Raw genomic sequence first — 27,828 nt, forward strand, 5'->3', positions numbered from 1 at the left:
ACAATGACAAAATGTACCTTCTCAATTTGCTTTTGTTTATTCAGTTCTTTTTGCTGTTTCTCTTTGACTCTATCTATTTCCTTCTGCTTTTCTGAGGCTTTTCGATCCTAAAGGGCAAAAATGTAAATAAAGTCAGTAACAGCCTGAGATGTTTGAGACACTACTAATTAATATGAGCTTGCTCAAGACTGTGACATCACTGTTTTGATTATTCTGCTTTTAAAGGACTGGTATGGTTGTTAAAAGTAGCAAATGAATCCTATATTGAATATTGTTCTACAGTAGATATCGGTCAGTCTTTTCATTTGAATTTAAATTCTAGGAAAAAAGTCCCTTAAAATATACAACTGTATTGCTGCATCTAGAAGCATCTTGCAGAATACAATCTATTACACATAGATATACCCGCTTCCTTCCATTCCCCAGCATCCTTTGCCCCAAAAAGATTCTTACCAGTTCTGCATGTAAAGCTATCTGTTTGGCCAATCCAACAGAGTCACAAATCTAAACACAAAACAGATGGAAATAATTAAAAATGCCTTTGAATTTAAGCGAGCATCCCAAATTAAATGCAACAGCACATTAAAGCATTTGCAGGCACTTAAAATGACAGGTTTAACTTTGTCAGTACCTAAAAAATGCCTTAGACAGCTTGAATGGATCTAGCATCTTGGAATCCATATTCACAACTGATACAAGTCACAACCATCACCAATACCTTTTCCCCTTCATTATTTGATTCAAATATATAGCAGATGGAAGTCTGGCGGCTCTCCACTCTCCCTCCTGAGGTTCTAAGCACAAATCCAAACAGGCGCTTATTCTCCTGGTGTGTGGCATACAGCACTACATTGGGCAAAGGAAACTGCCAAAAGGATCAGACAGGGAGAGATTAAAACTGATTCCAAGTATTTGCCACACAAGGTTTCAATACACTGCGCATTAATTAATGCACAACCACAGCACAAGATGTAATTACAACCACCCGACCAAATGTAATTACAAAACACAGACAGCAAGGACTAAATTATTCCAAAGACAAGCAAATGTCAAAAAACACACTCCATGTAAGAAAAAGGGACTACATTTGCAGTGTGAGTCAGTCATCTTCCTAAAAGTGGATACACTCCTGTTTTATTTTGTTTTAATTAATTTGATTAATTATTCATTATAGTTACATTTGTGACTAAGCTTTCAATATTTAGTTCCATGTAAAGGCACTACTTCTCAAAAACCTCTACTGCAATTAGCTCAGTTCTCCTGAATTATATAAGTAAGGAAAAAAAAACCCAACCCATACAAATCACATACTCTCATTAGTTTGTTACAAGAAAACTGTTTTGCACTCTTATTCCTAAAAGAGGTTGGACTTCAAATTATCTTTTTAAGACTCATCAAACAATGAACTTAAAAATTCTGAGAGTCCCTACCACAGCTGCTATGATCTGACAGGATGAGTTTTCCTGGAATTAGATGTGTGCATTTAGTATATGGGACATACCCTCAGTTGATGTATCTCACTTGCAAAAGGTGACAGCTGTGAAGCATTTCTGAACTTAATGTCAAACTTTAAATATCAAGATATTTTTCCATTCTCAAGATTTTCTTTTATGAAAAGGAAAGCAATTCAGAGCTTCCAAAAAATTGAATGTTTCTAAAAACACAAAAAACTGAGAGACCATAAATTTTGCATAAAAAGGGAAAAAGGGAATAGTTTTGAAATATGATGAATAGGGACTGCTATTACTAAAGAATTAAGCTGGCCTTATTTCATATCCTAACAAGAATTACACTTACTCCTGTCAAATGCATTTTTTTATAAAGAAGTAGAAAAACAAGAAATCAAACCAGAAACGATTCAACACCCTCAAGGCAATTATGCATTAAAAACAAAACCCCAAAACAAAACAGAGAAACCAAACAGCAAACAAACCCTCTTGGACTTCAGAACTAAGGTGACTCCATTATTAATGTTCTCTCTTTACTATTTTACCCTTTCAGATCACAGGGGGAAGGGAGTCTCAAAAGCCAATTTGACCTACTGAAATCACTCCCCCAAACCTGATTTGCAAGTGTTTCTAAATGTCTGCACTGGTCTCCTAATAGCACTGGAAATTTGGCTGAAAATCTCATGCTATCAGTGATTTTTGCTATAATCTAATAATAATATTTTTAAAGCAAAAGAATTACATTGCTGGGTATTTATCTTAAAATGCAAAGTTACTTACTCGTAGTCTTGTAACTTGTGTCTGTGGATCAATTAACCTAAAAATTTGTTTTTAAAGACAAACCAGAAAGTAAATTTTACCAAAGTGAAAGAAGATCATTCTGTAAATAAACATCAATTGAAGTCAGGAAGCAAACTTACTTTAAACAGTCACATGTGACTAACAAGTGTGACTCTGTCATCCTGAAAACGTTGTGGATGGCACGAGCTGCGAGTATTTGACGCATTGTTTCATAAACAACATCTGGGCTTTCATCAGACCTCACTTCCATAGAGCCAAGAAATCTTACAATAAATAACTGATGAAGAATTGAATCTAAGAAAAAGAAAAGTATTGAAAAAACTAACTCTGTTTTGGGTTTCCCATTCAAAACCAAAGATGGATTGCAGTCAGGAAAACTCCAAACTCCTAACTTGGAAAGAGATTGCTCCTACTCAGCAATTAGAGGTGCAGTTACTACACATCTTTGCATTTGGTTAATGAATACAAAAGATAAAATGAATCATTTTTACAGCAGATTTTCAGACAGTAGTTTGATTTAACTTATCAAATACCTTGCAATGTAATTAAGCATTTTAAAACTGGTGTTAAATTAGAAGAGAGAAGCTAGAGATGAAAACAGAACTATAATTGTCAAAACTTATTTTTATTTTGCATTGAAGTGAAATTTTGTTTTACCTTCTGTTTCAGGTTTTGAGCCTCCAGATTCACCAAAAGGGTTTGTGCGTCTATCAAAAAATGAGAACATTAAAGCAGGAGTCAGATTACAGGAACCATTCATGGATAGTGCAGTCGTCTCATGCTGTGTCAAATACCAACATGTAATGAGTTCACCAACTTGTCATCTGGAGGAATAATGTATCATGAACCATAAGGAGAAGCAATTCTATCAGGAGTGAGATGTAACTTGTTTTATTTGAGGACCCACGTTATGGGGAATATACCAAATATTATTGTCCTATTGCTGCCATAGAAAGTTTTGCTCACTTTTTTTTTTTTTTCTTATATTTGAATTAAGCCCAAACCAAAACCTTGGTAATGTTTGAAAAGCTACAGTTTTAGGGGAGGAAATTTCACAGAACAGCTTCAGGAAGCACAGCCAAAATCCAGGCCATTTCAGTACTCCATAGGAGCACCCACTTCTCATCACTGTCAAGGTGTTGAATTACTTACTCAAGAGAAGCCCCTGGGTTTGTTTCAAATGCAGCTTTCTCAAAACATCACTGGGGTTTTACTCCTAGAGAGTCAAGAGAAATGTGGCTACTTCTGGCTCTCAGAGACAGAATTACTATCAGTTACAGAGAAAAGTGAAAATACTCTAGGCTTCCAAGTCTGCATTTTTCAAAACCAGTAAAGGAATAATCACAGGAAATGGGGACATATTATTTAAAATTTGTAGAGGAAATTACCCATTCTCTTTGGCTGATTGGTAGCTGAAAAGCTACTGGCAAGGGTTCAATATAGTTCAAATTAGGTTTTTTATGGGATTAATGCAAGTATTACCTCGATAGTTAGTGTTCTAAAAACAAATTTCAGAAGTATGAGAAAAAAAAAATTGTTTAGTTACACATACTGACTGCCATATTTTATCAATTATCAGAAATGTTTTAACTAAGAGATGTCTAGTTTAAAGTAACAAAATTTTTCTAGATTGAAGCCAAGATGGCATTGCTACAATGTTTAAATAACATGGACTCAATCAAGAACCATCCCATGAAAGGCTGACCTGTGTAATTATAGTAAAAGCAGATTCTTTCTACCAGCATCTCATATTGCTCAGACTTTTCTTGTCATCTAATATTAAACTGGAACAGTAAATAAAAAATCTCACAGGATCTCTCAAAAGGTAAAAATAAAATTTAAATATATGTCATCAGTATCAGAAACCAAGAAAAGTACAAACATGTTACCTATCTGTAGCAGTTCTTTATTGAAGGCCATGGTTAATTGAAAATACTGAGCCCAACTCTATAATTTCTGCTATGAAAAATATTATTTTCTAGACAAGAATTATAACTGATGACATCACAGAATATTCTGAGTTGGAAGGGACCCCCAAGGATCATTGAGTCCAGCTCTCCAGTGAAGGGCCCACACAGGGATTGAATCCACAGCCTTGGTGTTAGTGGCACCCTGCTCTGACCAACTGAGCTACACCAGGCTACCACAGGAGTTCAGCCAAGTCTTAAACTTTGCACTTCCTGCAATACAGTTCAAGTCTATTTTAAATCAGTGTATTCTGAAGGATCTAGTTGGCCATCTGCTTATCCTGCTATACCCAGCAACAATAAGAAGAAAACTGCGGAAAAAAGGAAAAAATAGTTGTGTATCATTTCAACCCTTAGATCTGTGAGATGCAATTCAAAATTGAAGTATTTTCCTAGAGGTAGGGGGATATAACACATTTTTGTGACAAGAATTGCATCAATTAGTTTTTATCTCTTTTAGCTGTTTTTGTTGTTAAGAGCAGCTGGATCTGCAAATACATTTTGTTCATATCTGAATTCTATAGATTTAGCTCTAGAAATGCAGTGATGATTTACAGGTCTTTGGTTTTTAGTACATCTCCTACTCAAATATAATAACAAGTAGGAGAAAATGCTTTTATGTTTTGGATAAATCATTAAGATGATTTTAACTTGTCTGTATGTGAAATTACTCTAGAAGCCTAGACCATTTTCACTCACCTTTCAGCTTAAGAGGAGTGTCATCGTATGCCATCATCACCTGGAGGCAGGGATACCAAATTTCTCTTGAGTTTCCAAGAGGAAATAACCCAAGCTGCTGGGTGAGCAAGCAATAGGAAAGGAAAATACTTTGTGAAACCAAAAGTTTAAAATAAATCAGTAAATAAAAACATTGGCTGTTAAAGCAAGAAAAGCTGCTGCAAAATAGAAAACTACACCTTGACTCTAGTGATGCAATTAAGCCTTTTTTTACAATTCCATTTAAGTTTAACAAATTGTTTTGCTCCACTGGCCACTGCAAAATTTGTGACATCAGTCAGGAAAAAGGCAATGTGTGTGCTGGAGCTGCATCTTAAATGTGGTTTTCTTGTTTGTTTGGTTTTGAATTAGTAACATTAACTTTAGGGATTTTTTTCCTTCTCTCTACATTTCATACCTGCCCGACTGCCCTGATGACTTTGCTTGGCCAGGCAGATCTTCACTGACTGGAGATATTATGTCAAATTGGATGGGAGTGTCAGGGGCAACAAGGGAATCCAAGGAAAGTGCTGAGAGAGCTGCTGAGTCAGATCCCAGTGACCCTGAGCTGCTGGTACGAGCTGCAGGAGGACGAGATTGTCTACAACAAAACCAAAAAGGCAAAGTTAGGGTATGTGAGTTCAGGTTGATAATGAATTAAACCATAGGGGACACCAATAGAGTATTCCAGACCTTAGATGTAAAACAAAAACAAACAAACAAACAAAAACAAAAAAACAACAAAACAAAACAAAAAAAAAACACCAAAAAAAACCAACAAAAAAAACCAAACAAACAAACAAAAAAACCCCCACCAAATACCTGAAGATCGGGGTATAGCAAACAAATCTATGTACCTAGTCAAATTTCAGTTAAAGTTACCACTTCCATTAGTAATTGCATCAGATTGATTTAATATCACTATATAATCACATATTAAGTATAATACAGTCTGAGGTCTGCTTCCAGGAATTGGACACATGAAGAAAAATCTCATCAAGAAATCACACAACAAAACAGAAATTATGAAACCAAGGTGTCCACCAGTTGGCATTAGGATTACTTGTAACAATGGATGCTTAACAGTGCTTCAGCAGTGAAAGGTGTGTTCAGGAAACTTTCCTCTGGCCTCTCAAAGATTTAGTTCTGATCACAAAAACATCTGTAGCTTTGTTAGGCTTTTTTTTTTTCCCTGTAACTTTATCCAGGATTTTCTCCTTATATGTGCACCTCAAATGCCCTCAGGTTGCTTCACTTACACAGCTGGCCTCATGCTCTCGTGCCTCTGCTGAAAGGAAGGGGAAGGAGTGACAGCCTCCAGAGCTGACTGGTTCACACGGGCAGCAATTTCCTGCAGCAGAGATGGGAAAAAATAACTGAAAACACTTTTCTCAAAACAAAATTTTAGATTTTATTTATATGCAACTGGGAAAAGTTATAAACTCAACCCTTCATGAGAATCTTGCATTCTTAAATTTTCACCAAAACATCTCCAGCATTTTCTTCCGCCTTTTCTTCAAACACATAACCTGATGTTAACTTTCTCAATTTAAATGAACACATTGGCCTTAAAATACTGCCAATGTTAATAAAAGGCAATAGAGAAAAGCTCCAATGATAACTCTGGCAAAATAAGCAAATGTAGCCAGGAAAACCAAAAGAAAAATCTCATTTGAGAAATGCACCCCTCAACCGTGAACTAAAACCCATGAAGACACACTTCATATACAGACACATGCTCTGTTATAAAAGTTTTTATTGGGCCAATTGCCCTAATTTAGTATGCAAAAATAATTATGTAAGTTTGTATCAATATGAACTTGCTCTATAAAAAGTAAACTAAAACTCATAACTATAAATTTTAGTAGAGTTACCTCAGGGTTTTCACTTAGATATATCTGCTTAGATATGTTGTTTATGGTACAAATCCACTGAAAAAGAGGAAGAAAAAAGAAAACAAATTAATCTGTTATGCTTTCTAAACAAACTTGACTACCTGAGTTGCTAGTTTCAACACTTTTTCTACTTTCTTTGTAAATTCAGAGAGCCAAATATTCTGCAGATCCAGCTTGTCATTAAATTCACTGCCACCTGCATACTGCACCCTACAATTTAAGATTTTACTCATAGAAATATTTTAGTCATAGTAAAACTGAAGAAAGCCTAACTCACAACTCATCAGAATTAAAAAAAAGACTCATCAGGATTCTCTGTTCTTCTTTATTCTGTGCTGCAGATGACATTGTTTCTTCATGACATTATAAAAATTCAATTTGGCTTTTTGGAATTTGCTCATTTCTTGCATCTAAAAGCTAGAATCTGCTTTCTCTCTCTGCTCTGGAAAACCATTTGCTCCTGTTCCTGGCTTTTCAACTTTTATCTGAAGGAGGAAACTAAGAGGAACACTTAAGATAAACAAGGTGTTACTAACAAAGATAATTTATTAATAAGTAGAAACAAACAAACAAAAAAAGCAGCAGTATCCAGCTATGGTTAGGAATGCATTCTTTCTGTGCAGCAGAAAATCACTGGGCTCCATGCACACCTCCTATAAGCTTACCTCTTCATAATCTTTTTTACTTTCTGCTTGTAAGATTGAAGACCTGAAAGAGAAGAATGGAAAACACAGTTTTGTGTATCTAAAATGCCTCACAAATACAGTCAGCCAATAAATTACATTTTCATATTTACACTTTGAACAAGTTAGGAAAGGCTGAAGACTGTGTTTGTGCTGAGCGCAGTCAACATTTAATTAGGATGGGGAGGAACCTATGCTTTCCTTTCAAAAGAAAACAGAAAAGCATCACAATTCTAATTGTATCCATGTAATACTTAAGTATTCACAAAAAGCAATAATAGGTGATTGTCAACTAATTACCATAATCTTATTTTGAAATACTACTGAGCTACATTATAGAGTTTATAAACAAAAATCCAGTTAACACAGTTAAAAGGATATCCCAGATTTTGCTTCTAAATATCCACAGAATATATCAAGTTAACATCTAGCCAAAGGCAGGCCATCTTTCTTTTCCTAATTAGTGACTCCAGTATTTCTTACAAGAACCAGCAATGTAAGACCACTCACTTTTTGCCATCAAAAGATGTTATCTGGAAACAGTACCGTCTGTCCTCACAGTCCACAGCCATCACAGAGCAATTGTCTATGTCCATGACAAGTCCCCCAGCCACATCTCCTCTTGCCTGGCTCATCAGATTTCCACCTTGAGTGAAGTAAAACTGTCTCTCCCAACTGGAAGACACCAGCCCTGTCTTACTGAAAGATAAAAAGCAGCCCTCAGTTAGCCTCCCTTTTTGCTCAGACACTCTATAATATTAGTTGCTGAAATTGTGTTCTAATACAGAAATTAATGCCTCATTCAGTAAGTATTTTATTTTAACTGTTGTTGTAAAAGTAGTCAATTTTTATTAATTCCTTGGAGCTTATTATATAAATTACAGTAAAAAAATTTAAATGTTACAACTTATTTTTAGTAGCTCTGAAAAACAGCTGTGGGACTTCCCTAGAGGCACAGCTCCCTCCTGTGGACAATGAGCTGCATGGAACCCAGAAGCTCCTTCCAAGGGTATTTTGGTTAACAGAATGTTTTGCCTTGTTTAGAGCAAATTACAATGTTTTATTAGTGATTTGAACCCCAAAGCTTTAACAGACACTTCCAGAAAAATCCTGATAGATGGAATCTTGTTACTTCCATGTTAGGATGCAGAGAAATTACACTATCAAACTTTTTCTTTTTTTTAACTGTGAAAATTCAGGAAAATTTAGACTAAAATCAGGATAATTATGCTTTGCATCTGAATGAGATTATGTCAGTGTAACAATGAATTTAACACTAACTAGGTGAAGAAGTCCAAAGAAAGAAACAGAATAGCTCTTATGTGACTTATTCAACTAAATTTATAAAACCAGCATAGCTAACATCTAAAAAAATTTCCAGCTTCTTTAGCTTTCCTTTCTCAAAATTAAATACTCTGGAATTTTAAAATAACAAGTTACTCTTACTTTCTTGCATTGAGATAGCCAGCTTTCCGTGTTAGATTCCTATGAGCAGGAAATTTGGTAGGATCAGGATCAGGCAAATACAGTGGATCACTGGCTACTTCCAAGTCCTCTATAGTTTGTTGCATGTTTTCTACTTCACAATCCATTTCCCTGCGAACACTAAGATAAAAATGTGTTATTAACAAAGATAATTTATTAATAAGTAGAAATAGAAAAAAATAATTTTCATAACATTTCAAAATTCAACAAAGCCAACTTACTTCTGTACACTTGTGCCAATATTGGTCAAAAATTCTTCCAGTTGCTCAGTAAGATTTTCTGAACCCATTTTAAAAAAGCTTATCTTTAAAGAAAAAAGGATGAAAAGGGAGAATTTAGTCATTAATAAAACTACACTAATTAACAGATGAAGTCATAGAAGGCTGAAGTTTCTCAGAGAAATCTGTTTTCATCCCTCATTCCCACCAAAGCCTCTTACTAAAAGCAGCAGAATGTGTGTTTGTGGCTGCAGGTGAAGGCTGCACAAGGACATGAACAGAGCTGCCTGGAGAAAATACAGAAGCACACAGGAACTGCCTGGAGACACTCCCAAGGTCTCTCTGTCCTTTTTCAGTGCCACCATTCTGCCAACTGTTCTTCTGGGGGGTAATTTGGGGCACATACGAGAGAACCTGTGAGGATTTGTCCAGGGCCATCCACAGGGAACTAACAATATGTATTTTAAGCACAGGGTACTCCATAATGGGCCAGAAGATCTGCCATGGCTAAACTGAGGTTAGAACAGGAAGCCCTGGGACATGGCCCTGCCCTTCTGTTTCATAGATTCAGCAAAAAGCTCCACCTAAGCACCAGGTTGCACTTACTTTACTGCACAAAACATGCAGAACTTGGCTCTTAAATACAAGCTGCAAAGTTTCAAAAGAAAGCAAGAGTTCTTGCCTTTGGAAAGCTTTCAGACAGTGTGCAGAAGTTGATTTCTACTCAGGTCACTGTAGCAGTGCCAGATGCTGGAAAGCTTGACTTGCAAAGAAAAACCCCAAAGCTCATGCTTAAAAACATACTTCCAAAAATACAAAGTCTGTCCAAATAACTTTATCATAGTTCTATTTTTGGCACCCATCCTCAAGTAAACCAATCATGAACTTATTAAGCAAAACCAAAGCAGAAAGTTTTTTAGCATTCTGGCTTGTCCACAGTCTTGACTGAAAACAGTTGTTTTGTGGCTTTTGATGAGTATCTCATTTCAGAACAGCTGCCACAGGAATGAGTTTAACTGTCTCCATGTTATTTGCTGAGAAGCTTCACTTCTATGTGCATTTGCATGAAAGCTCTAATCAGTTCTTCCATTTAGTGGAATCAAGTGCCCAGCAGTAAAAATCTAGGCACTGCATCAACTCCAGCCATCTGGGTTCTCGGGGAAAATTAACCATTATATTTGTCACCCAGACTTTGCTAAAAGACTCTGTGATGGCAGTGAGGGCATCTCATGAAGAGATTCTTGCAGTGAGTGGGCAACGACCAGTGCTAAGCAATGGCACCACCAGGGCAGCAGCTGTGGCAGCTCAGAGAAGTGGATGGATGGGTCTTTTTCTCCATTTCCTTCCTTGGACTGCAGAAGAGGGCTTGCAATGGATTTCAGTACTTCAATCTTCATGAAGTACTTTTATTTCTTCTTTCAGATCTACAGCTTTCAGAATCTGAAATTACCTGAGCTTGCATGTATCCTAGCAAGGGTTCTAGCAGAGAAATTTTCTTTTTGTACTGGAGAGTATTTAATGCACAGAAATAATGCATCATAGTCTGATGCTGTTTTTTCCTTGAAGTATATACATCTTCTGTAACTTCAGCCTTGATCTGAAGAGACACAGACAAGGGGAGGGAAAAAAAGGAATGTTTGAGATTGACATTGATCACATGCCTTCTGGACAGCTTTACAGCCAGCATGGGAAAAACCCAGTCATGTTCTACCCTCTATCACCAGCTGCTGCATATTTTACTATTCCACTTCTATAATTTAAACATGAGATATGTGAAAAACAAATACAGCATTCTTTTCTACCTGGAAAGTGTGGTTATTTCTTCACAGAAACAAACTGACTCTGATATCACAATATTATTCCTAAAGCACTGTCAGTGTTACAGGACAGGCATGTATTGGAGAAACCTGCTTTTCTGTCTAGACTGCTAAAAGCTATCAAATGTCACAAAGAATCTGCCATACACTGTGTTCCATCATAAATATATATAAGATTAAAATTATTTCTTATCTTCTCTAAAAATCTTTATATTAAGATTTTGTTTTACAAACCTTTTCATTTTCCTTTCTTTTTGACAACCGACTGTATCTGGTAATGGCAGCATCATGGTCTAAGCAATCAAGAGAGAATTTATGATCATTTTCACAAATTAAAGACTTATGAAACAGAGCAGAAAACCTTTTACATCACAGTGTTAGACAGCTGAATGCAAAGTTCTGTCATACTAACACCTTGAGGAACTGTTCTTGCCTGTTTATAATCACTTCACTGCAACAAATACTTGGACTGAAGAAAAATTCTAACCACATGCAAATGTTGCCAAATTGTTACAAAGTTCCCTAAACATCCACTATTTTTCAAAGAAGAACTGTCCATTAAGTAGAGAAACTTTACATTATGAAAACCTGTATCTAATATTTTTTGCTTCTAAAGCAATGAAACAATCTTCACTGAGAGAAGTAGAATGTTATTTAAATAATAAGTTCTCTACATGGATATATTAGAGGCAGCTAAAAAATAACTTCTGAAAATAGGGAGGAGAACTATGAAATTTATTTTAGGATGGTAATTTTTTTTATTGATCCGGTCCTGACTTTAAGAAGTGAGCTAGCACCTTACTCTTTTTGTAATTTTGGTGGCATAATCCTACATTATTTAATAATCATACATACACTTAAGGTTTTGCAAAAAAACCCTTTCAATCTGCCTTAATGCTTCAGTACACAGAGCAGAGATTTACAAGTGAACCAGGGAAATTGAGTGCCTAAGCATCAATCAGAAAAATTACATCTTAATTAGTTACTTTAAGCCTACAGGCTTAACTCCACTAGTTAAGGACAATTAATAATCTACAATAATACTGTTGTCTTGTAATACTGATAAGATTAAGTACTTTACACTTACCATTGCTTGCAATTTGGAAAACTTCTTTCAGGGTTAATATCTCTAAAAAAACAACATATCACAATTTAAGTAAGGTGCTATTAATGTAACATTCATGTATTACAGTTTCTCATGTAATGTTTCACTACTGAGCAATTGATGGTAACACCTTGTACCATACTGAGCTACCAGCACAGGCACTACATGGCCAGGCAAGTCTGCTTCTACCTGGGGCCTGAGGATCATTTCTGTGCTTTCCTAAAAAAAAAAAAAAACAAAACAACTGTACTGTAATACTGTAAGGAGGAATTTCTTTTCAGAAGTCTTTGAAAGTCATCATCAATACAAATGTAGTTCCAGTCTGGGTTCTGGTTTGAGCTGGGGAAATGCAAGCATGGGAGATGGGCAGTACCAAAGCCCAAAACACATTGGGACTCCTCCCAGCTAAAATCAGCCAAGTTCCAGCTGGTTATTGCTCTCTGTGCCAGGAACTGGAACCAGTACAATACCTTACACCTGTTCTGATCTTGTTGTGGTTTGTGCCATATTACAATACAAACCAGCAGAGAGCCATAATCAACTTTATGGTAAAGCAAGAAGAAAAAAAACTTTCCAGGAAGTGCCTATGAAGCTCATAAAGAAGTGTAGGATCATTACAAACCACACCAGCTGGTGGCTAAAACTTGCAGTGGGAAAATTTAATCATGATTATTGCCTCAGGGATGCCTCTTCAGCAAGTACTAACAGGAGATTTTTCAAGTCATGAGAAGAAATAGCAGCCTTGGTATAGTCATGTTCTCTTGCTCAAAAAAAAAAAAAAAAAAAGACCCAAACCATAATCTTTTCCATCAATAATTTTGCTATGAACTATTGCCAAAGAAGTATTTTCCAAGATTGATGAAGAGTTAGAAGACTTATGAGAGACTTGTAATTTTTATATCAATTTAGACTTCAGATATTCATATCTTAGATATACCCGCTCTAGAATGTTCACAATAGGGATATTTAAGTTACTTGGAGCTTAATTCTTAATTTCTACTTGGAAGCCCATTTGCCACAGCAGTCTGTTCACTCCAGTATCTTGAGTAAAATCTATCATCATCACACACATTAGGTGTTATTTTAAACCAGGCACAAGATACAATTATTACAAAAATAAGAAGCTGGAAGCACCTTATGTCTGCACATAAGAAGTCACCTGTACTACCAGCAAAGTTGAATAACCACATTACTAAATCTCAATATAGTACGTAGTACACCGTCTCATTAATAGAAATAACTTACTTTGCTTTTTAAATGGGGAGATGTATACTTTTGAGAGCTGAAAAATAAGTGGTGTGTTCTATTTAGTGAAACAAGAGCTATGAAGATTAAATGCTATGTTTTTATTGTTGCTGCTGTTGAAAAAACAGTATTTGGTCAAGTCCTCTACCTTTTAGATCCCTTTCTTTAAACTGGGTAATAGGAAACATCATTGCATCTGCAAGCTGAGTTGAAAGTACTGCATGGCAAGAGCTGAGCTGAAAAAGACAAAAGAAGAAAATCTTAGGAAAGCAGTACTGAGACCAACACAATAGGTGGACATCAATGTCACTCAAAGACGACATGTACAACTCAAACACATTTTTGCATGTTCCTGTTTTTGCAGCTACCTTTTTCTAGGTTCCAGATCTCATCATCAGTTTTTTTACAGAAAACCTTTAGAGTTTAGTTTTTGTCTGAACTTTTTCCAAACTACTGGATCTTGTCCAAAAACAGTCTCATTCATCCTGGCTAGTCTGTTTATTTCTCCAGTTTCCCTCCAGCTATGTCACAGCCCATCTTCCACAGCTCACCAAGGCAGAACAAAATGTGATCCTCCTCCTAAAATGCTGTTTAAGTGAGGAGAGGGATCACAACAAAAATCCTGATTCAGCTCTTAATGGTGCTCAGTTGTGTGTCCTATGAGTCAGTACCTAAGAGAGACAGCAGGAGGGTCCTCTGTCAGTCAGGTACCTGAAATCAGGCAATTCAGATACCCTCATGTACCTAGTTGCTAACTGCCACTGTGAAGTGGTTTTGGATCTATCTCTAGTAGTTAAACTATCTTTTATTTCAGCAATGTATCCTCATTTTGCTGAATTCCTTCTTTATCTTAAGGTTATGTAACTTTAAATAGATGCTGCAATATACTATTAATTGTTACCTTGCTGACAAATGAATGCCATTTCTGTAGCTCCTGGCTTAAAAAAGGAGTAATTAGGCAGTTAAATCTGTCTGTACCTGACAGATTAGCAAAGCACATACAAGGACTTACCTCATCAATCACTTTTGCAAATTGCTGCAGAGTGGAAGTCATGACTTCATCATCTCCCCCAAGTGGAAAACGCTGAGAAGGCAAAAAGAGTTCTGTTGTTTGCAGTGTTTTGTGCCATTCACAAAACTGGAATAATCATCTCTATGAACATATCAGGTATTCCATTATTTTAAAATATTACACAGTTAAGATATATTGAAGCAGTTCACCTTGTTAGGTGGAAAAGGAGGATAGGGAGCAACAGCCTCATAAAAGAGCAAATTTTTGTTTTAAACATTTTTAACCTCAGAAAATGGGACCCAGCAACAAAGCTACAAAGAACCCTTCTTAGTACAGATTATAAGGGAAGAAAGTTATGGATTCCACAGTCTGTGCTTTCAGAGATGGAATTATGCTCACAGAGCAAATTATGCTTGTAATTTGGAGATTACAATGCACTCTCTTCTCTTTGGGATATTGATATTTAAGCACTTAAGGGTAAACAGGTTTATAAATTAAAAACAAAACAGAACTACCCTAAGCAATTCTCAAAAAAAACTAATCCAAAAGTAAAATATTTCAAAAGTTATTAATATTATTCATGATAAGAGGAACTTCATTCTGGTTTAGTTGGAAGAACTAAAATAAAGACAGTAGATTATTTTGGCAACAATTTAAATCACCAACCACAGAAGTTCATTTTATCTGGACCAAACCTAAATATATTCTACACTGTGCTCTGGGAGATAAAATACTACAAAAATACACAGTATTTTGACCACAGTATCTGACCACACACAGACAACATGATTTGTGCAATACCTGTTTTTCATATTCCTTCAGAAGCTTTGAAGTCAGATGAGTTGCTGCACTTAATTCATTCTGATTAACAAAAAAGGGAAACATGAAAATCAATAAAAAAGGCACACAAGTAAAGTATATCTAAATTAAAAATACAGACAAACTCAAATTTTTAGAAAATCATACAAAATAGATTCTGTTTCTGGCATAAAAACATGTTTCTGGAGTTATTTCTAGATGAGTGAAACATGAATATATTGTGGGTAAAAAATAACCTCCCACTTGATACACACTATTATACACACCGAGATCATTTTAGTGTGTGCCACATTTTAGAAACACTTGGAAAATACATTAGAGTTACTTGGAGAACAGAGAATATAATTTCACTTGTCATAAGAAATTCTGTTGCAAAAAGAATCACAAGAATTTAGTCTTTACCACTCCCTTACATACAGAAAAGCAATCATTAATTCTTACTTTATTTCACTTCTTCATTTAAAACATATGGAAGTTAAACAAAAGCATACTGCTCATTATAATGTCAAAAAACCCAGAAACATGAAATGTGGTTCCAAAGCTTTATAATGTATTCAAGAATTTCATTAACACTACCTGAGCATCATATATTCTGTGCATGGCTTGAAACAACTGATTGATGTAATTGGATATTGCAGCAGCATCTTCTTCAAATACTCCCAGCAAAGAGCGGGTCTGTAACAATCAAACAGCCAAAACACAACCATGACAAGTTAGAAGAGAAGAATTTAAATATAATGGAATTTCAGACTTAAATAGCATTATTTCAGGTTTCATTACTGAAAATTCTATAAACCCTCCAACAGTGTTTAAAGGAATGATACCTGCTGCATGCCAGAGAATCTTACAGATACCCAAGCTCAGCCTTCCTCCTGCTGTCAGCCTCTCTCCAGGTTAATATATTTTCAGAAAGGAAAGGGCCAAGGGAGATGGACAACTGTTAAATGTTGAAACTGTGGGCAACTACTGGGCTCACTATGGTACATCCCTAAGGAGAAGGGTAAAGATTACTGGTATTAAACAGCTTGCCAGGTATACACATTTCCTCTGCAGTGAGATCCAAATAAAGGCTGTGACTGTCTCATACTGTCCAACCTGAACACAGACAGTTGCTGGTTATGCTTGAACCTGTAATTTACCTGTGGAATAACCATCAATCCTGTGATCAAAAGGTTGAGGAACTACACCAAACCAAACCAAACAATACCACCTGCATTTGACTGTCCTCAACATACATGTTTCTCACCACTGAAAGGGAGTAAAAAGATCTGTCCCTACCCCAGCTTGTCAGTCTGTCTGCTCTTTAGCTGGTGTCACCCACAAGCCTGGTGACTCCTGTGTCCAACTGCACTGTGTGCATCACTGATGGTGCTTAACAACCTCCACCTCAAAAATCAACCTCTTTTATCACTGGCCACCTATTAAACCAAAACACTGACCTCCATCTATAAGCACAAATATCCACCCAGTCTTCCACTCAGGCCACAGTGCATACCTCTCCCTTTTGGCCAGAAGAATGTTGCCAGATCGTGTCAGAGTGCTTGCATAAGCCAGGGTGACTGACATCCCCTGCTCTCCCTTCTGCCCAAAGGACTGACTCCATAAGAAGGCAATCAGGTTGCTCAGGTGTAATTTGCCTGTAAGCTTAAATGAGATGCTGACTGCATGTTCTTGCATCCTTTTTGCACTTGGAAGCAAGGTTATTCCTCCTCACCATGAGGATTCCTTCCACCAAGACAAAAATCCCAAAGGGGGGAAAGCAGAGGATGTACCAGTAACTCTGCACAGGCCACACTGGCTTTTCTTAAAACATTGCTTGGGATGCTTGGCTGTAGAAGCAGGAGCAGTGCTTGCAAGAGCCACAAAGGAAATACTTTGGCAATGTTTTAGCAAAAGGACTAAGCTTTGTTTCTAGGATTTATGTACAGGCAGAAAATTAAAATAATCTTAAGAACATATTTTTTTTCCCCACAAACTATGATCATTAAACACTTGAAATTGGAAATTCTATTTTTTAGTCTACCTTAGGCTGTCTTGCAATTACTGATGTCTTTAGTCCATCTCCCCTTGAAGCATGAAGGTCTTTTTCAGCTTTTTCTGATTTTTTGTTTTTAATGATAATCAAAGAGTACATATTAATCCCATATAAAGTATATTATTTAACAATTCTTTTGACATAAGATTCTTTTATCTAAGTTACATTAGATGCCTGGCTGTATCACAACTATTGTCATGCTTTATAATGTCTAAAAGATATCTAAATATTAAAAAATATCAGCACAAGACATAGCTTTAATGCTGGTTCTAATTTATAAAACAAGTGGAAAGAGGTGGAGGAGAACTCAAATCTTTGCCAGGTGTGGAAACGTGTGTCATCCTAACAGCCTTGATTGTCCCATTAGGGTAGACATCCTCGAAAGAATGCAAAAGAAAAAATTACAAGGTACTATAACTATTGAATTATATAGTCATGACCTTTAAACCTGAACATAAATAAACCTGAGCTTGTAATTTTAAAGGAGTATTATGTAAGGTTTCTGGATTATGCTTACTCTTTAAAACTGAACATGGAAAAAAATGATTTTTATGTTTTACTTTAAAAATGCCTGTTATTGATGTTCAACTGTCAAAATAATACCATATGATACTAATGGATAGAAATTAATCTGAAACTGTAAACAAGCTATGGCAGACTTCTGCTTAGCAGAAAATTAGAGCAATTGTTTACTTATGTTTCTAGTAAAACTCTGCATCATTTTGCATTTTCTTTGAGTTCCTTTCAATCCGTGTTTGTGAGCAAGCAAGGAAAGGACCAGGGAGAAGCTGCACAATGAACCCCCTCGTTAGAAGTCAGTGTTAAGCCTTCTATGGCATCAGATGGAGGGCACTGCAGGTGACAGGAGCCACAGCCTGTGCTACCAGTCTCTTGGCTTGTTTGTTGTGCTTTGGGAACGCAAATCAGTGTGAGCAGAAACTCTCTAAATACACACCGAGTGTGTGTGTAATACATGTCCTAGGTTAATGAGTAAATTGCCCTGCTTTGCATAGCAAAAGACTGTGTAAACTTGGCGTTTGGTTTAGGCCTGACAAGCACAGTGGTTAGATTTTGATCCTGTGACAACAGGAAATGAATGGGTTTGGGCATTTTTGAAAAGCCTTTCCCTCCCTCAGACACAGAATAAGTTTGATATGACATTTATACACCTACAGTCAATGTCTGAAACATGAACTCCAGGCCATGGTGCAGCACTAAAAAATCACCCAGGCTGATGGGCTTGGCCATATCCCAGCATGAATGTATCCAAGTCATGGCAACTCCTCCAGAGAGGCTTCTGCTTTCTTCAAACAACATTTGCTGTCATTTCCACCCCATTGATTTCAACGTAACAGAAATTAACTAATGTAACAGATGGACCAACCTAACAGAAAACCACTGAGTCCTTACTAGAGGACCTGGCTCCCAGAATTCATCTGAAATACCACATTGACTGAAAGATGTAAATTTTCGACCTAAAAAAAAGACAATCTTGACAAATCCAATTACTTAAGCATCTCAGACACATCGGGCTGAATTAGTCTTTGCTTGTCTGTATCACAGCTAACCTCAGAGTTTAGAAGATTCTAGAATTACAATTACATTCCAGTAAGTAACATGTTTTCATGTGCTTCCCAAATGTCCTCAGATGGTCCTAAATTCATGTTACATTTGACATTTCCTATAAATACGAATAGTTCTGACTTCCTCATACTAAGAAAAGACCTTCAAGAGATAATTTTTTTAATCAGTATTATTACAAGACTTTCAAAATTTTTTCCTCTTCATGAGATGACAGCAGGTTTGAGCCCTGGACCAGAACCCACATTAGAGGCCAGATCTCATTTCACATTTAGCATTTGAGCTATCTGGGGCACTGTCCTTGGGAAATCAATGATTCATTTTGTGCATAGCCTTCTCTTGCCTTTTTGACGTCATCCTTCCACTTGATAGAGAATTGTTAAAATAATTGTAATTTTAGGGGTTAAATTTCCCTTTTTAACAAGTGAAAGTTTCTCTTCCTATGACCAAGGAATTAAAACTACCAATGCACCATGCTATTGCAATACAGGACATCCTGCTCAGTATGTAAACCGTGCACCAGAACAAGGATCTTAATTCAAAAGGCTGCCATAAAAGAAAATACATTGCAAACTTTTCCCCACATCTAAGAAGCATAGCACATTTGCTGTTGCTGCTGCGAGCAAGAGAAACCAGAGCCACTGAATATAGCATTTCCTACTTTAGAAAGAAACTCCAGTGCTACAGAGCATCGCTGACACAGATCAGGCAGCAGCAAGGCAAGAGAAGAATCGGAGCAAGGAGAGGCCTCCGGGCACCATGTGCTTCCCACCTACTCTCCGCACTACCCACCGCCGCGACAGCCTCACGCAGCACCCGCTCCTCACACGGGTCCACTAAACCTTAACGCGCCTTGGTGAACAACAAAGAGGAAAAATCGTTTTGAGAAGGCAACACGGGTTTTGTGGGCACGAGGCGTCCAAAATCGAGCCCGAGTGCGGAGGCGGGAGGGGGAGATCAGAGAGCCGCTGCCGATGCCGGCGCTGCCCCGACAGAGGTGCCGCAGCACCCGCAGCACCCGGGCCCGGAGCTGCGGCCCCGCTCCCGGCCCGCGGCTCTCCCGGGAGCGCCGGCGGGGCCAGCGGGCCACGGCGCCGCGCTGCTCCGAGCGGGCGTTCGCAGGACACGGCCGCGGCGGAAAGCCCGAGCCGAGACTGTCGGAGCCCCGCGGGCCCGTGCAGGCAGCGTCCCCGCCGCGCTGCTGGGGCGTCACCCTTCCTCCCGGCCACCGCCGCGGCTCTCCCGGGGCCGGGAACGACAGGGAAGCAGCGCTGGGCCCGCCAGCAGGGGCTGGGCCCGATGTGGCCTCCGCTGGGCCTGTCTCACCTGCGGGCTGTCCTCCAGCGTCTCCTCGATGGGCAATTTGTCGATGCCGGGCATGGCGGCCACCGCGCTGAGCCCCCGCGGCTCCGCTCCCCCCGCGCCGGCCCGGCCGGCCCCGACCCGCCCCCGCCCCCGCGCGCCGCGCGCCGGACGTCCCGCCCCCGCGCGCCCGGCTTCCCCATTGGCCCGCCCGGCTTCCCCATTGGCCCGCCCGGCTTCCCCGTTGGCCCGCCCGGCTTCCCCATTGGCCCGCCCTCTCCTCCGCCCTGCCGCCCATTGGCCCGCCCTCCCCTCCCACCCGGCTGCCCATTGGCTGGCGGGCCTGCCCGTTCGCGCGCAGGTGCTGGGGCTGAGGCGCTCGCGCGGGGCCCCTCAGGGCCGAGGCTCGGCGGCGTCCCGGGAGCGGCCCCGTGTGGGGCCCGTGTGGGGCCGCAGCGGAGGCGGCCGGGGCCGCGTCCTCGCTGAGGTGACTGCCCGGCAGTGCGCGTCGTGGCTGTCAAGCTAAATGTCCTCCCAGCTCCACAACAAGGGAGCGCTGTTGGGTTCCTGGCGTTCTGGAGCATCTTTTGGCACTCTTGCCATGTTATCTGGAGCGTTTCTTTTGGGAAGTCTCCTCTTACCCCTGCCGTATGGATGGGCCCCAGGTAGAGGCCAGTCACTTCTACTGTGCTTGCAGTGAGACGACAAGAGGCCTTAAGTTGAGACAGGAGAGATTCTGATTAGATACTAGAAAATAGTATCTCTGCTCTCTTAGGCTGAATAATTGTGGTGCCATAGGTTGATGGCAAATTTTAAATGCTTAAAACTACTGTGAGGGCTCACTGGAATCAAAACAGATCATTGGTTGGACTTGGGAACTGGTTCAGCTCTGTAATATCCCTAAGGTTAGAAAAGACCTCTGAGATCACTGAGTCCAGCCATTAATCCAGGAGCCCATGTTCACCACTAAACCATGTGCCCACGTGCCACATCCTCACATCTGAACAGTTCTTGGGGTGGTGATTTTCAGTGCCACCCTGCCCATGGAGAAACTTTTCCCAATATCCAATCGAAACATTTCCTGGTACAGCTTGAGGCTGTTTCCTCTGGTCCTGTCCCTTGTTACCTGGGAAAAGAGACTGACTCCCACCTGCCTACAACCTCCTTTCAGGTAGTTTTAGAGAGCAAGACTGAGTAGACTTGATGATAGTTTTTAGCTGACAAAAAAAAAAAAAAAAAAAAAAGCTATTCCCTTGTTGGTGTTGCCTTTTTGGGACCAAGTGAACTTAGTCGAAGACCAGATTAGAAAGTACACGAAGTCATTCATTCAGCAGAGCAAATGATTAATGGTTGTGGTGCAGTCTTGCTATGAGACCATTATTTATGTTGTATCAGGTTTGTATCAGGTTATGATTTACCATTAAAAGCAGATAAAGGACAGTACTGGTGTGTTAAATTGTAAACAATTAAAGATTTTTGAGGTGGCTTTTGTTTTGTTTGTTGGTTTGGGTTTTTTGGTGGTGGGTGGGTGGTTGTTTTTTTGGGTTTTTTTTTTGTTTGTTTTTTTGCTGTTGTGTTGTTTTGGTTTTCCCTGTAGGGAGTGGTGAAGAAATTTCCAAGTTAATACTGTTCACTCCATTAATTTACCAGCTCAGCTGGTGACTCACCTGACTGAAGCAAGTCACAGCAGCTCTCCCTTTCCCTGTCAATAAGGGTAATAATTCAGGGTTATCTTACAAGGTGTTTTAAAGACTAAGTCTTGTATCTGCAGCCATGTGACAGGACATTAACATTGGTTCATGACCTATAAATATTTGTGCTTTCTGGTTTTGAGACAGTTAACTTGTGACCAAGCTTTACAGCAGTCTTTACAGCAATAAGAAATTACTTTGTTTTGTACTGTAAGATCATTTTCCCAGTGGAATTCAGGTGGTAGTAACTTTAAGTGGATTGGGTTTAGTTAGCTTTGTGTATTTACAGCTGTAAGTGGCATCCAAAAGTTTTACTTGAGCTACAAATTTGACTGCAACAAATGTAAGAGTAATGAATTGAAGAATCCCCCTGCATCCTCTAATTGTGGCTTTAGTGTTACACTGTTTTCAGCATTGTAGACCTTTTGTTAGTGTGTGAGGGATTTTTTGTTGTTGTTTGGGCTTTTTGATTTGTGGAGTTGGGTTTTTTGTTTGGTTTGGGGTGGTTTTTTTTTTTGGAGAAGTAGTTGGTTTTGATTGTTACATTTTGTTGTTTTTTTTTTTTTTTTTTTTTTTTTTGCAAAATATCTACTAAGAAGGCTTAAAAATGTGGGGAACTAACACTTGGCACTTTGTCAACAGAGAGAAGAGCATCTTCAGAGGATTCCAGATATGTGCCCTTATGGAGAGAACATTTTGCCTCTGCTGGGGGGTGAAAGTATCTGTGTGGATAAGGTAGGCTTTATTTGTAGCATTTCCCACTTTTTAACACACTGTTTCTCATACTTTTGCTAGTGGCAACCTTGGATTAACCTTGAATTTACATGCATTCACTTAATCTCCCTGTGTCAAAGTAGGTTTTACTTCAACCAAGAAATAGCTAACTGCTTTGTTTTGTGAAAATTGGTGTTACCATTCTGAGGTATTCTTGCTTTAAAAAAACTTGGGAATTCTGAAGTTGGCTTTGAATATAATACTTGTGATTCATGTTAAAAACATATTTGAAAGATGGCTTTATGCAGCATGACTTCTGAGGTGGTGAATTACTGGGTAAAGAGGTGGTGGGAAAGGTGAGGTGAAAGGTGAATTTTTGGAGTATGCTAAGTAATCAACAAAGATAATATATACTATTTATACCCTTTTAAAAAGCTGAAAACGTTGCCCAGGCTCTAGTGAAAGGTGACCCAGCAGTGCAGTAGCAGTGGTGAGAAGAGCAAAAGGCAGCAAGAGTAAGAACTGGGCCTTCAGACCAAAGCCCCCAAGAGCACTGGTATGGTCTCCTCAGCTGGAGTAAACAGCCAGTGGAGGCTTCCCATCTCTGGAGAACGAGAGCTTCATCTCCTAAAGAGATGAACTCCACTGTCCCTGGGCAAAAAACAGTGGTGCAAAGTCTGAAAGGGAGATTAGTTCCCTGCCTCATCAAGTATGTGATGCTTTAAGAGGATTGGATTTGCATATCCAAGGAGCAGTGAGTTTTCCTATTATTGATTACTTAGGATTCCCAACTTAATGTCTGCTGTGTTGCTCTAATTACCCCTACCAAGGTATTTGGTTAAAAGTCTATAGGTAATTTCAAATGGGTTGCAAGGTACTATTGGTCAATACTAATGGGCCAAAAAATGAAATACAGTTTTCAAGAGAAGGTCCATAAATGGTGACTGGAACTCATCTTGCAAGTGAGCATTGCAGGTGGATGCATGCTGCTTCAAGATCCATTGATATATGTGAGAGGTGTCCTTGATAAGATCACTTCTGGAATTGTCACTCTTTTAATAGTTTGGTTTGACAACAATCTTACTGTGAAATAGACACAACACAAAGTCAGGCCAGAAGGTGGGGTAACTTTTCCTCCTGAAATAAAAATATTGTTTTCACGTTTGCCTGTTATTTTTTGACAAATCTTGTTTTTATAGTGTCTCTACAGAAATTCCTCCTTTTCTTATCCTGAACCAAAAGCTGTTTTTGAGCATGTGATGTAAACTGCTGCCATGACTGACAGATGAGCTTGACTACAAAAATGTTATAGTCTGTATTTTATTATAATGGATGAAATCAGAATTCTGTCAGACTTTATTACAAAGCCTTTATCTCCTTTCTTCCCGTTACTCATAATTGTTTTTGTGATTTTAAGTGTTGGCTCTGTAGGATTTAAATATACTTCTGTTTGCTATAAACCTACATATATGAGAAAAAGGATGCTTGTAAACCTGTACATTTGAGTGTACTGCTTCTATTACTTGAAATTTTGCTTTTATATAGTGAAGAATTATCAGGAAATTTCACATCTGGTATGTTTCAAAAGGGCTGCAACAAAGTTATTTTAATAAGAAAAATGAATGCATGAATTATTTAAAATAGTTGGTGCAACTGTTCCTATTAACTAATCCAGGCACTTGGAAGGCAATTACACTGAGCTTTGACAACACTGCCAACCCACTGCACAGTGCCTTATGCCAAAAGCTATTGTTGTTTTATTGACCACGTTCACCATTACATATGCATATGAAAAAACAGAGGCATTTTCATCGGGATTACCCTAATAGCATTAAGAGATTATTTTTTAAATTTCCTTGGAAGGAAATTCACTTAAATGAGATTACTTATTACTTGACTGGTTTCCTATCATGCTTCTATGTTTAGGTAAGTGGAGTCCATTAGAGTATAAAGTTTTTTTAAAAACTGATTTTATACATTAATGATTTCAAATAAAAGAGAAGTACTATATTTGTGCACAGCTTCTTTTGAGAAAGTGAAGTCGATGCTCTGGTTAGGAGAGATAACACTTTTTGTCCCCCTTGGTGGCCCCCCTAGTGTCACCATTAGTTGCTAATTACTTGCAAACAAATAAACAATTAACTCCTCGTGCCTCTTGGTGGGAGAGTTTTCATTGACATGCTAAAACTTTCTAATAAAAGATTTTAATTAATGACGTTACAAATCCAACCCCCTTGTCAACATAGCTATAAGGAGGACTTGTGGAGAAATGCAAGTACAGTGCCCCTGCTATGCTGGCTGAGGGCGAAGGCATGGCCGGTCCCTCGCTGTGCGCTGCCAGCACAGCGGCCTCTCCGGACCTGCACAAGGTGCCCGGCTTGGGGGAGAGTAAAACCACGCACTGCTCCTTTTCAATTGAGAGTATATTGGGACTGGAGCAGAAAAAAGATGGCATTGCAGCTGGGAAACCTCACAGACCCTGGATGGATGCATGCACCAGCTTGGGTAAGTCAGGCTGTTTTGTAAGGCCTTAAGTTTTTACCCTTCAAAAATACTGGCATGTTTCTACTACAAACCACTAAATTGAAGCTCTCCTTTTCTTACTCTTTCTAGTTTTAGGTGATGACAGTAATCCCCATCTGCAAATCCCTGTTGTTTGCTATGAAAATCCATTATTTCATGCTAGAAGTGATCCAGTGCAAGAGGAAAACGTTTTGAAATGTGAAAAATATTTTTCAGTCACTGAAAGGCTGTCTTTCAAACGAGAATTGAGCTGGTACAGGGGTAGAAGACCAAGAACTGCATTCACTAGAAGCCAGGTAGGGCTTTCCTTAGCATTTAAGAAATGAGTAACAATGTAGTTTAGTAAAATGTTGGAAGAAACCTCTAACAGCTGATAAGTTCAGTGGGATGTTCCTCTGCAGAGAGGAATGTAATCAGGAACTAGTGTAAATTAACAGGAATGTCGCTAATTTCAGCAGATCTGTGTTTATGCATGGAATCAGAATTGTGCAAACACTGATCAGAAGCCTCCTGTTGAACAAACTAAGCTGTTATTTAATTTATTTTATTATGTATTACTCCTATGAACATAGTGTTAACTATTCAACAAGTGTATTTTAATCTCCTCAGATTGAAGTCTTGGAAAATGTTTTTAAAATGAATTCCTACCCTGGCATTGATATAAGAGAAGAGTTAGCTCGGAAATTAGATTTAGATGAAGACAGGATCCAGGTAATTAAAGATTTATTTTAACTTTCCTGTAATTCCAGCTATATGTACTCTCTCTACTACTATATATAAGTAGTTTGACAGCAGTAATGAGAATGTTAATAATCTCAATTTAAATCAATATATATACATGAAACATGCCTTCAATGATTTGTGAAATGGAAACCATTTAATGCCTTCTGAAATGTAAAGCCTTCCATAGCACTGATGAGGTATTCATCACTGTAATATTTCCACAATATCTGCTCTGTTAATCTCTAGTTATTATGTGCAGAACTTGATAATTTCCTTAAAATAATTTTTATGTTTTGCTTGTCACCATATTTGAAAAATAAATTTGAAACAGGAATGGACATAATTTGTGAGACTGCCAGCAGAGCATAGATTTGTTAAACCAGTGTTTGAACTATGTCTTTACCTGGCCAAAACCAAAATCTATTCAGGGTTGTTAATTATTGATTTCCAGGTAATTCAATGTGATAAGAAGCATACTGTAAACATAAGAATTTGGGCCTTGCTTTGTTGTTTATCAGGCTTTTGTTGCAAGTATTATATTGGGCTTGATGAGAAACTTGATGCTGCAAATAGTTAAGCAGCTGAAGAAATAGCACCATAGGACGTCTGAATTCCAGATGTTCAGGATCTTCCAGGATCTGATTCTGTCACTGAATTTAATACCAGTTTTTATATTAATTACAGTGAAGCTGATCTCACCTTCCAGTTAACCTGGGAATATTATTTTCTTTGTCTGTGGTGATAAAATTACAGGTAGCAGATGACATGCTGTCATCTGCAGATTTTAAATTTATATTGAACTTCCAAACTGCTGTCATCACACAAAATATTGTCATACTGTGTGAATATTTTTAAGTTTCAGATATTATTCTGCTTCCACTGCTGTGTTTCTGAAAAGCATCCCTTCTCTTTCCATTTTAGATCTGGTTTCAGAACCGTCGTGCAAAGCTGAAAAGATCACACAGAGAATCTCAGTTTCTAATGGTGAAAAATACTTTCACCTCCAGCCTGCTAGAGTAGAAGGAAGGATGGCTTGCTGTTACAGAACTGCTACAGAAAATAAAGAATTATTCATAACCTGTATTAAGTAATGATATAGTAATTATGATTTTATGCCCAGATTTGAAAGTTTATTATAATTTTCATTCAAATAAACTGTAAATACTTGAAGTATTATTCTAATCTACTTTTTGTGGAAAAAGTGAACTTTTTCTATATATATTTGAGTAAGTATTTTCAGAGATTTTGAGATATTTTTGCTGTTTAAAACAATGCAAACCCTAGGTTGCACAAGAATTTCAGCTGCTATGAATTATGGCAGATGACTTGACAAGCTTTATGGTTTTAGAAGAAGTCTGTTTCAAGACTGAAATAAACTGTATGCAAAATAGATTTTGCTACAGGAATCAGTTTGTTGCATTGCAGTTTAAATAGCTTATTTATAAAGAATATGATCGTTTGCATAAAGAAGATAATTTTTAGAAAAAGGTGTCTCCAATGGAAGGACTAATATTCAACTGACTTCAGTTTTAACAATTGCTCAGTTAAAAGAAGCTGACAATTATAATCTTTTTATGTAATTTTAATTAATTTAGGTTATTTGCTGATTTAATTCTCTAACTTGGTGATCTCTTCTCTTGTCAATATAACTGTTCCAGTTATGGAAGTTGCCCTATTATCTTCTAATGACAGAATGTAGCATTTCATGAGATCAGACCAGTGGGGCCAGACCAGATATCCAGATCATTGCCATTAATTTTAGGGTATTGAATTCATTTTTATCAAACAGTACATGAAAGCTAATTATCCTCATATTTGATATTGAACTTGAAGTCAAGGAGAGCCATATATAAAAAAAAATAAATAAACCTCAATCTTTCTTCATGGGCACAATATAGGGAAACATTGTAAATACAGGTTTATGCTGCTCTTTGTTCAGCAGAGCTCTAAGCACTTGCTTCATGTGCTGGTGACCTTCAGTGAGACTCCAGGCTGTGTTTCTTGTTAGACATAAATTCTGCATTATCTCATGAACAGACAGAGTATT

The 27,828-nt window shown here is 38.1% G+C and overlaps 3 protein-coding genes across 7 annotated transcripts in view; 2 read left to right on the forward strand and 1 right to left on the reverse strand.

The window, feature by feature from the left end:
- Positions 1-2,999, forward strand: part of ASB14 (ankyrin repeat and SOCS box containing 14) — a 17,687-nt gene extending 14,688 nt beyond the window's left edge. For both annotated transcript variants that reach the window (XM_053953921.1, XM_053953922.1), the window contains one exon: positions 2,919-2,999. The gene's annotated coding sequence lies outside the window, so the exon portion shown is untranslated. The remainder of the gene's footprint in view (positions 1-2,918) is intronic.
- Positions 1-20,248, reverse strand: part of APPL1 (adaptor protein, phosphotyrosine interacting with PH domain and leucine zipper 1) — a 25,809-nt gene extending 5,561 nt beyond the window's left edge. Inside the window, exons 1-22 of one of the 2 annotated variants that reach the window (XM_053953919.1) lie at positions 20,155-20,248; positions 15,789-15,887; positions 15,195-15,254; positions 14,394-14,465; positions 13,530-13,617; positions 12,326-12,355; positions 12,119-12,160; positions 11,266-11,324; positions 10,665-10,811; positions 9,218-9,300; positions 8,958-9,116; positions 8,022-8,210; positions 7,494-7,536; positions 6,808-6,864; positions 6,193-6,284; positions 5,352-5,534; positions 2,907-2,956; positions 2,369-2,543; positions 2,229-2,265; positions 719-865; positions 454-504; positions 18-107 (exon numbers count right to left, since the gene is read on the reverse strand). In XM_053953919.1, coding sequence (XP_053809894.1) covers positions 18-107; positions 454-504; positions 719-865; positions 2,229-2,265; positions 2,369-2,543; positions 2,907-2,956; positions 5,352-5,534; positions 6,193-6,284; positions 6,808-6,864; positions 7,494-7,536; positions 8,022-8,210; positions 8,958-9,116; positions 9,218-9,300; positions 10,665-10,811; positions 11,266-11,324; positions 12,119-12,160; positions 12,326-12,355; positions 13,530-13,617; positions 14,394-14,465; positions 15,195-15,254; positions 15,789-15,887; positions 20,155-20,208 — 2,007 coding nt within the window. In that variant the 5' untranslated portion in view covers positions 20,209-20,248. The remainder of the gene's footprint in view (positions 1-17; positions 108-453; positions 505-718; positions 866-2,228; positions 2,266-2,368; positions 2,544-2,906; positions 2,957-5,351; positions 5,535-6,192; positions 6,285-6,807; positions 6,865-7,493; positions 7,537-8,021; positions 8,211-8,957; positions 9,117-9,217; positions 9,301-10,664; positions 10,812-11,265; positions 11,325-12,118; positions 12,161-12,325; positions 12,356-13,529; positions 13,618-14,393; positions 14,466-15,194; positions 15,255-15,788; positions 15,888-20,154) is intronic. The other variant, XM_053953920.1, reaches the window with a different exon arrangement.
- Positions 20,249-20,503: 255 nt separating this feature from the next.
- On the forward strand, positions 20,504-26,864 carry HESX1 (HESX homeobox 1). 3 transcript variants are annotated; one of them, XM_053953799.1, is made up of 6 exons: positions 20,504-20,617; positions 22,464-22,556; positions 24,782-25,040; positions 25,125-25,354; positions 25,668-25,769; positions 26,703-26,864. In XM_053953799.1, exons 3-6 carry the CDS (start codon positions 24,827-24,829, stop codon positions 26,799-26,801), a joined length of 645 nt encoding a protein of 214 aa, XP_053809774.1. In that variant the 5' UTR covers positions 20,504-20,617; positions 22,464-22,556; positions 24,782-24,826; the 3' UTR covers positions 26,802-26,864. The 3 variants fall into 3 exon arrangements, with proteins under 3 accessions (XP_053809774.1, XP_053809776.1, XP_053809775.1); XM_053953801.1 differs by having other exon boundaries at positions 25,149-25,354; XM_053953800.1 differs by lacking the exon at positions 20,504-20,617 and adding an exon at positions 20,638-20,795.
- The last annotated feature ends 964 nt before the right edge of the window (positions 26,865-27,828 follow it).

Source organism: Vidua chalybeata, chromosome 12, assembly GCF_026979565.1.
Source record: "Vidua chalybeata isolate OUT-0048 chromosome 12, bVidCha1 merged haplotype, whole genome shotgun sequence".
NCBI lineage: Eukaryota > Metazoa > Chordata > Aves > Passeriformes > Viduidae > Vidua > Vidua chalybeata.

Excerpts from the sequence above, each read along its gene's own strand:
- HESX1 (XM_053953799.1), top strand. The coding sequence starts at position 24,827 with ATGCTGGCTGAGGGCGAAGGCATGGCCGGTCCCTCGCTGTGCGCTGCC. Across the intron at positions 25,355-25,667 it reads CTGCATTCACTAGAAGCCAG|ATTGAAGTCTTGGAAAATGT; the intron begins GTAGGGCTTTCC and ends TAATCTCCTCAG. Across the intron at positions 25,770-26,702 it reads TAGATGAAGACAGGATCCAG|ATCTGGTTTCAGAACCGTCG; the intron begins GTAATTAAAGAT and ends TTTCCATTTTAG.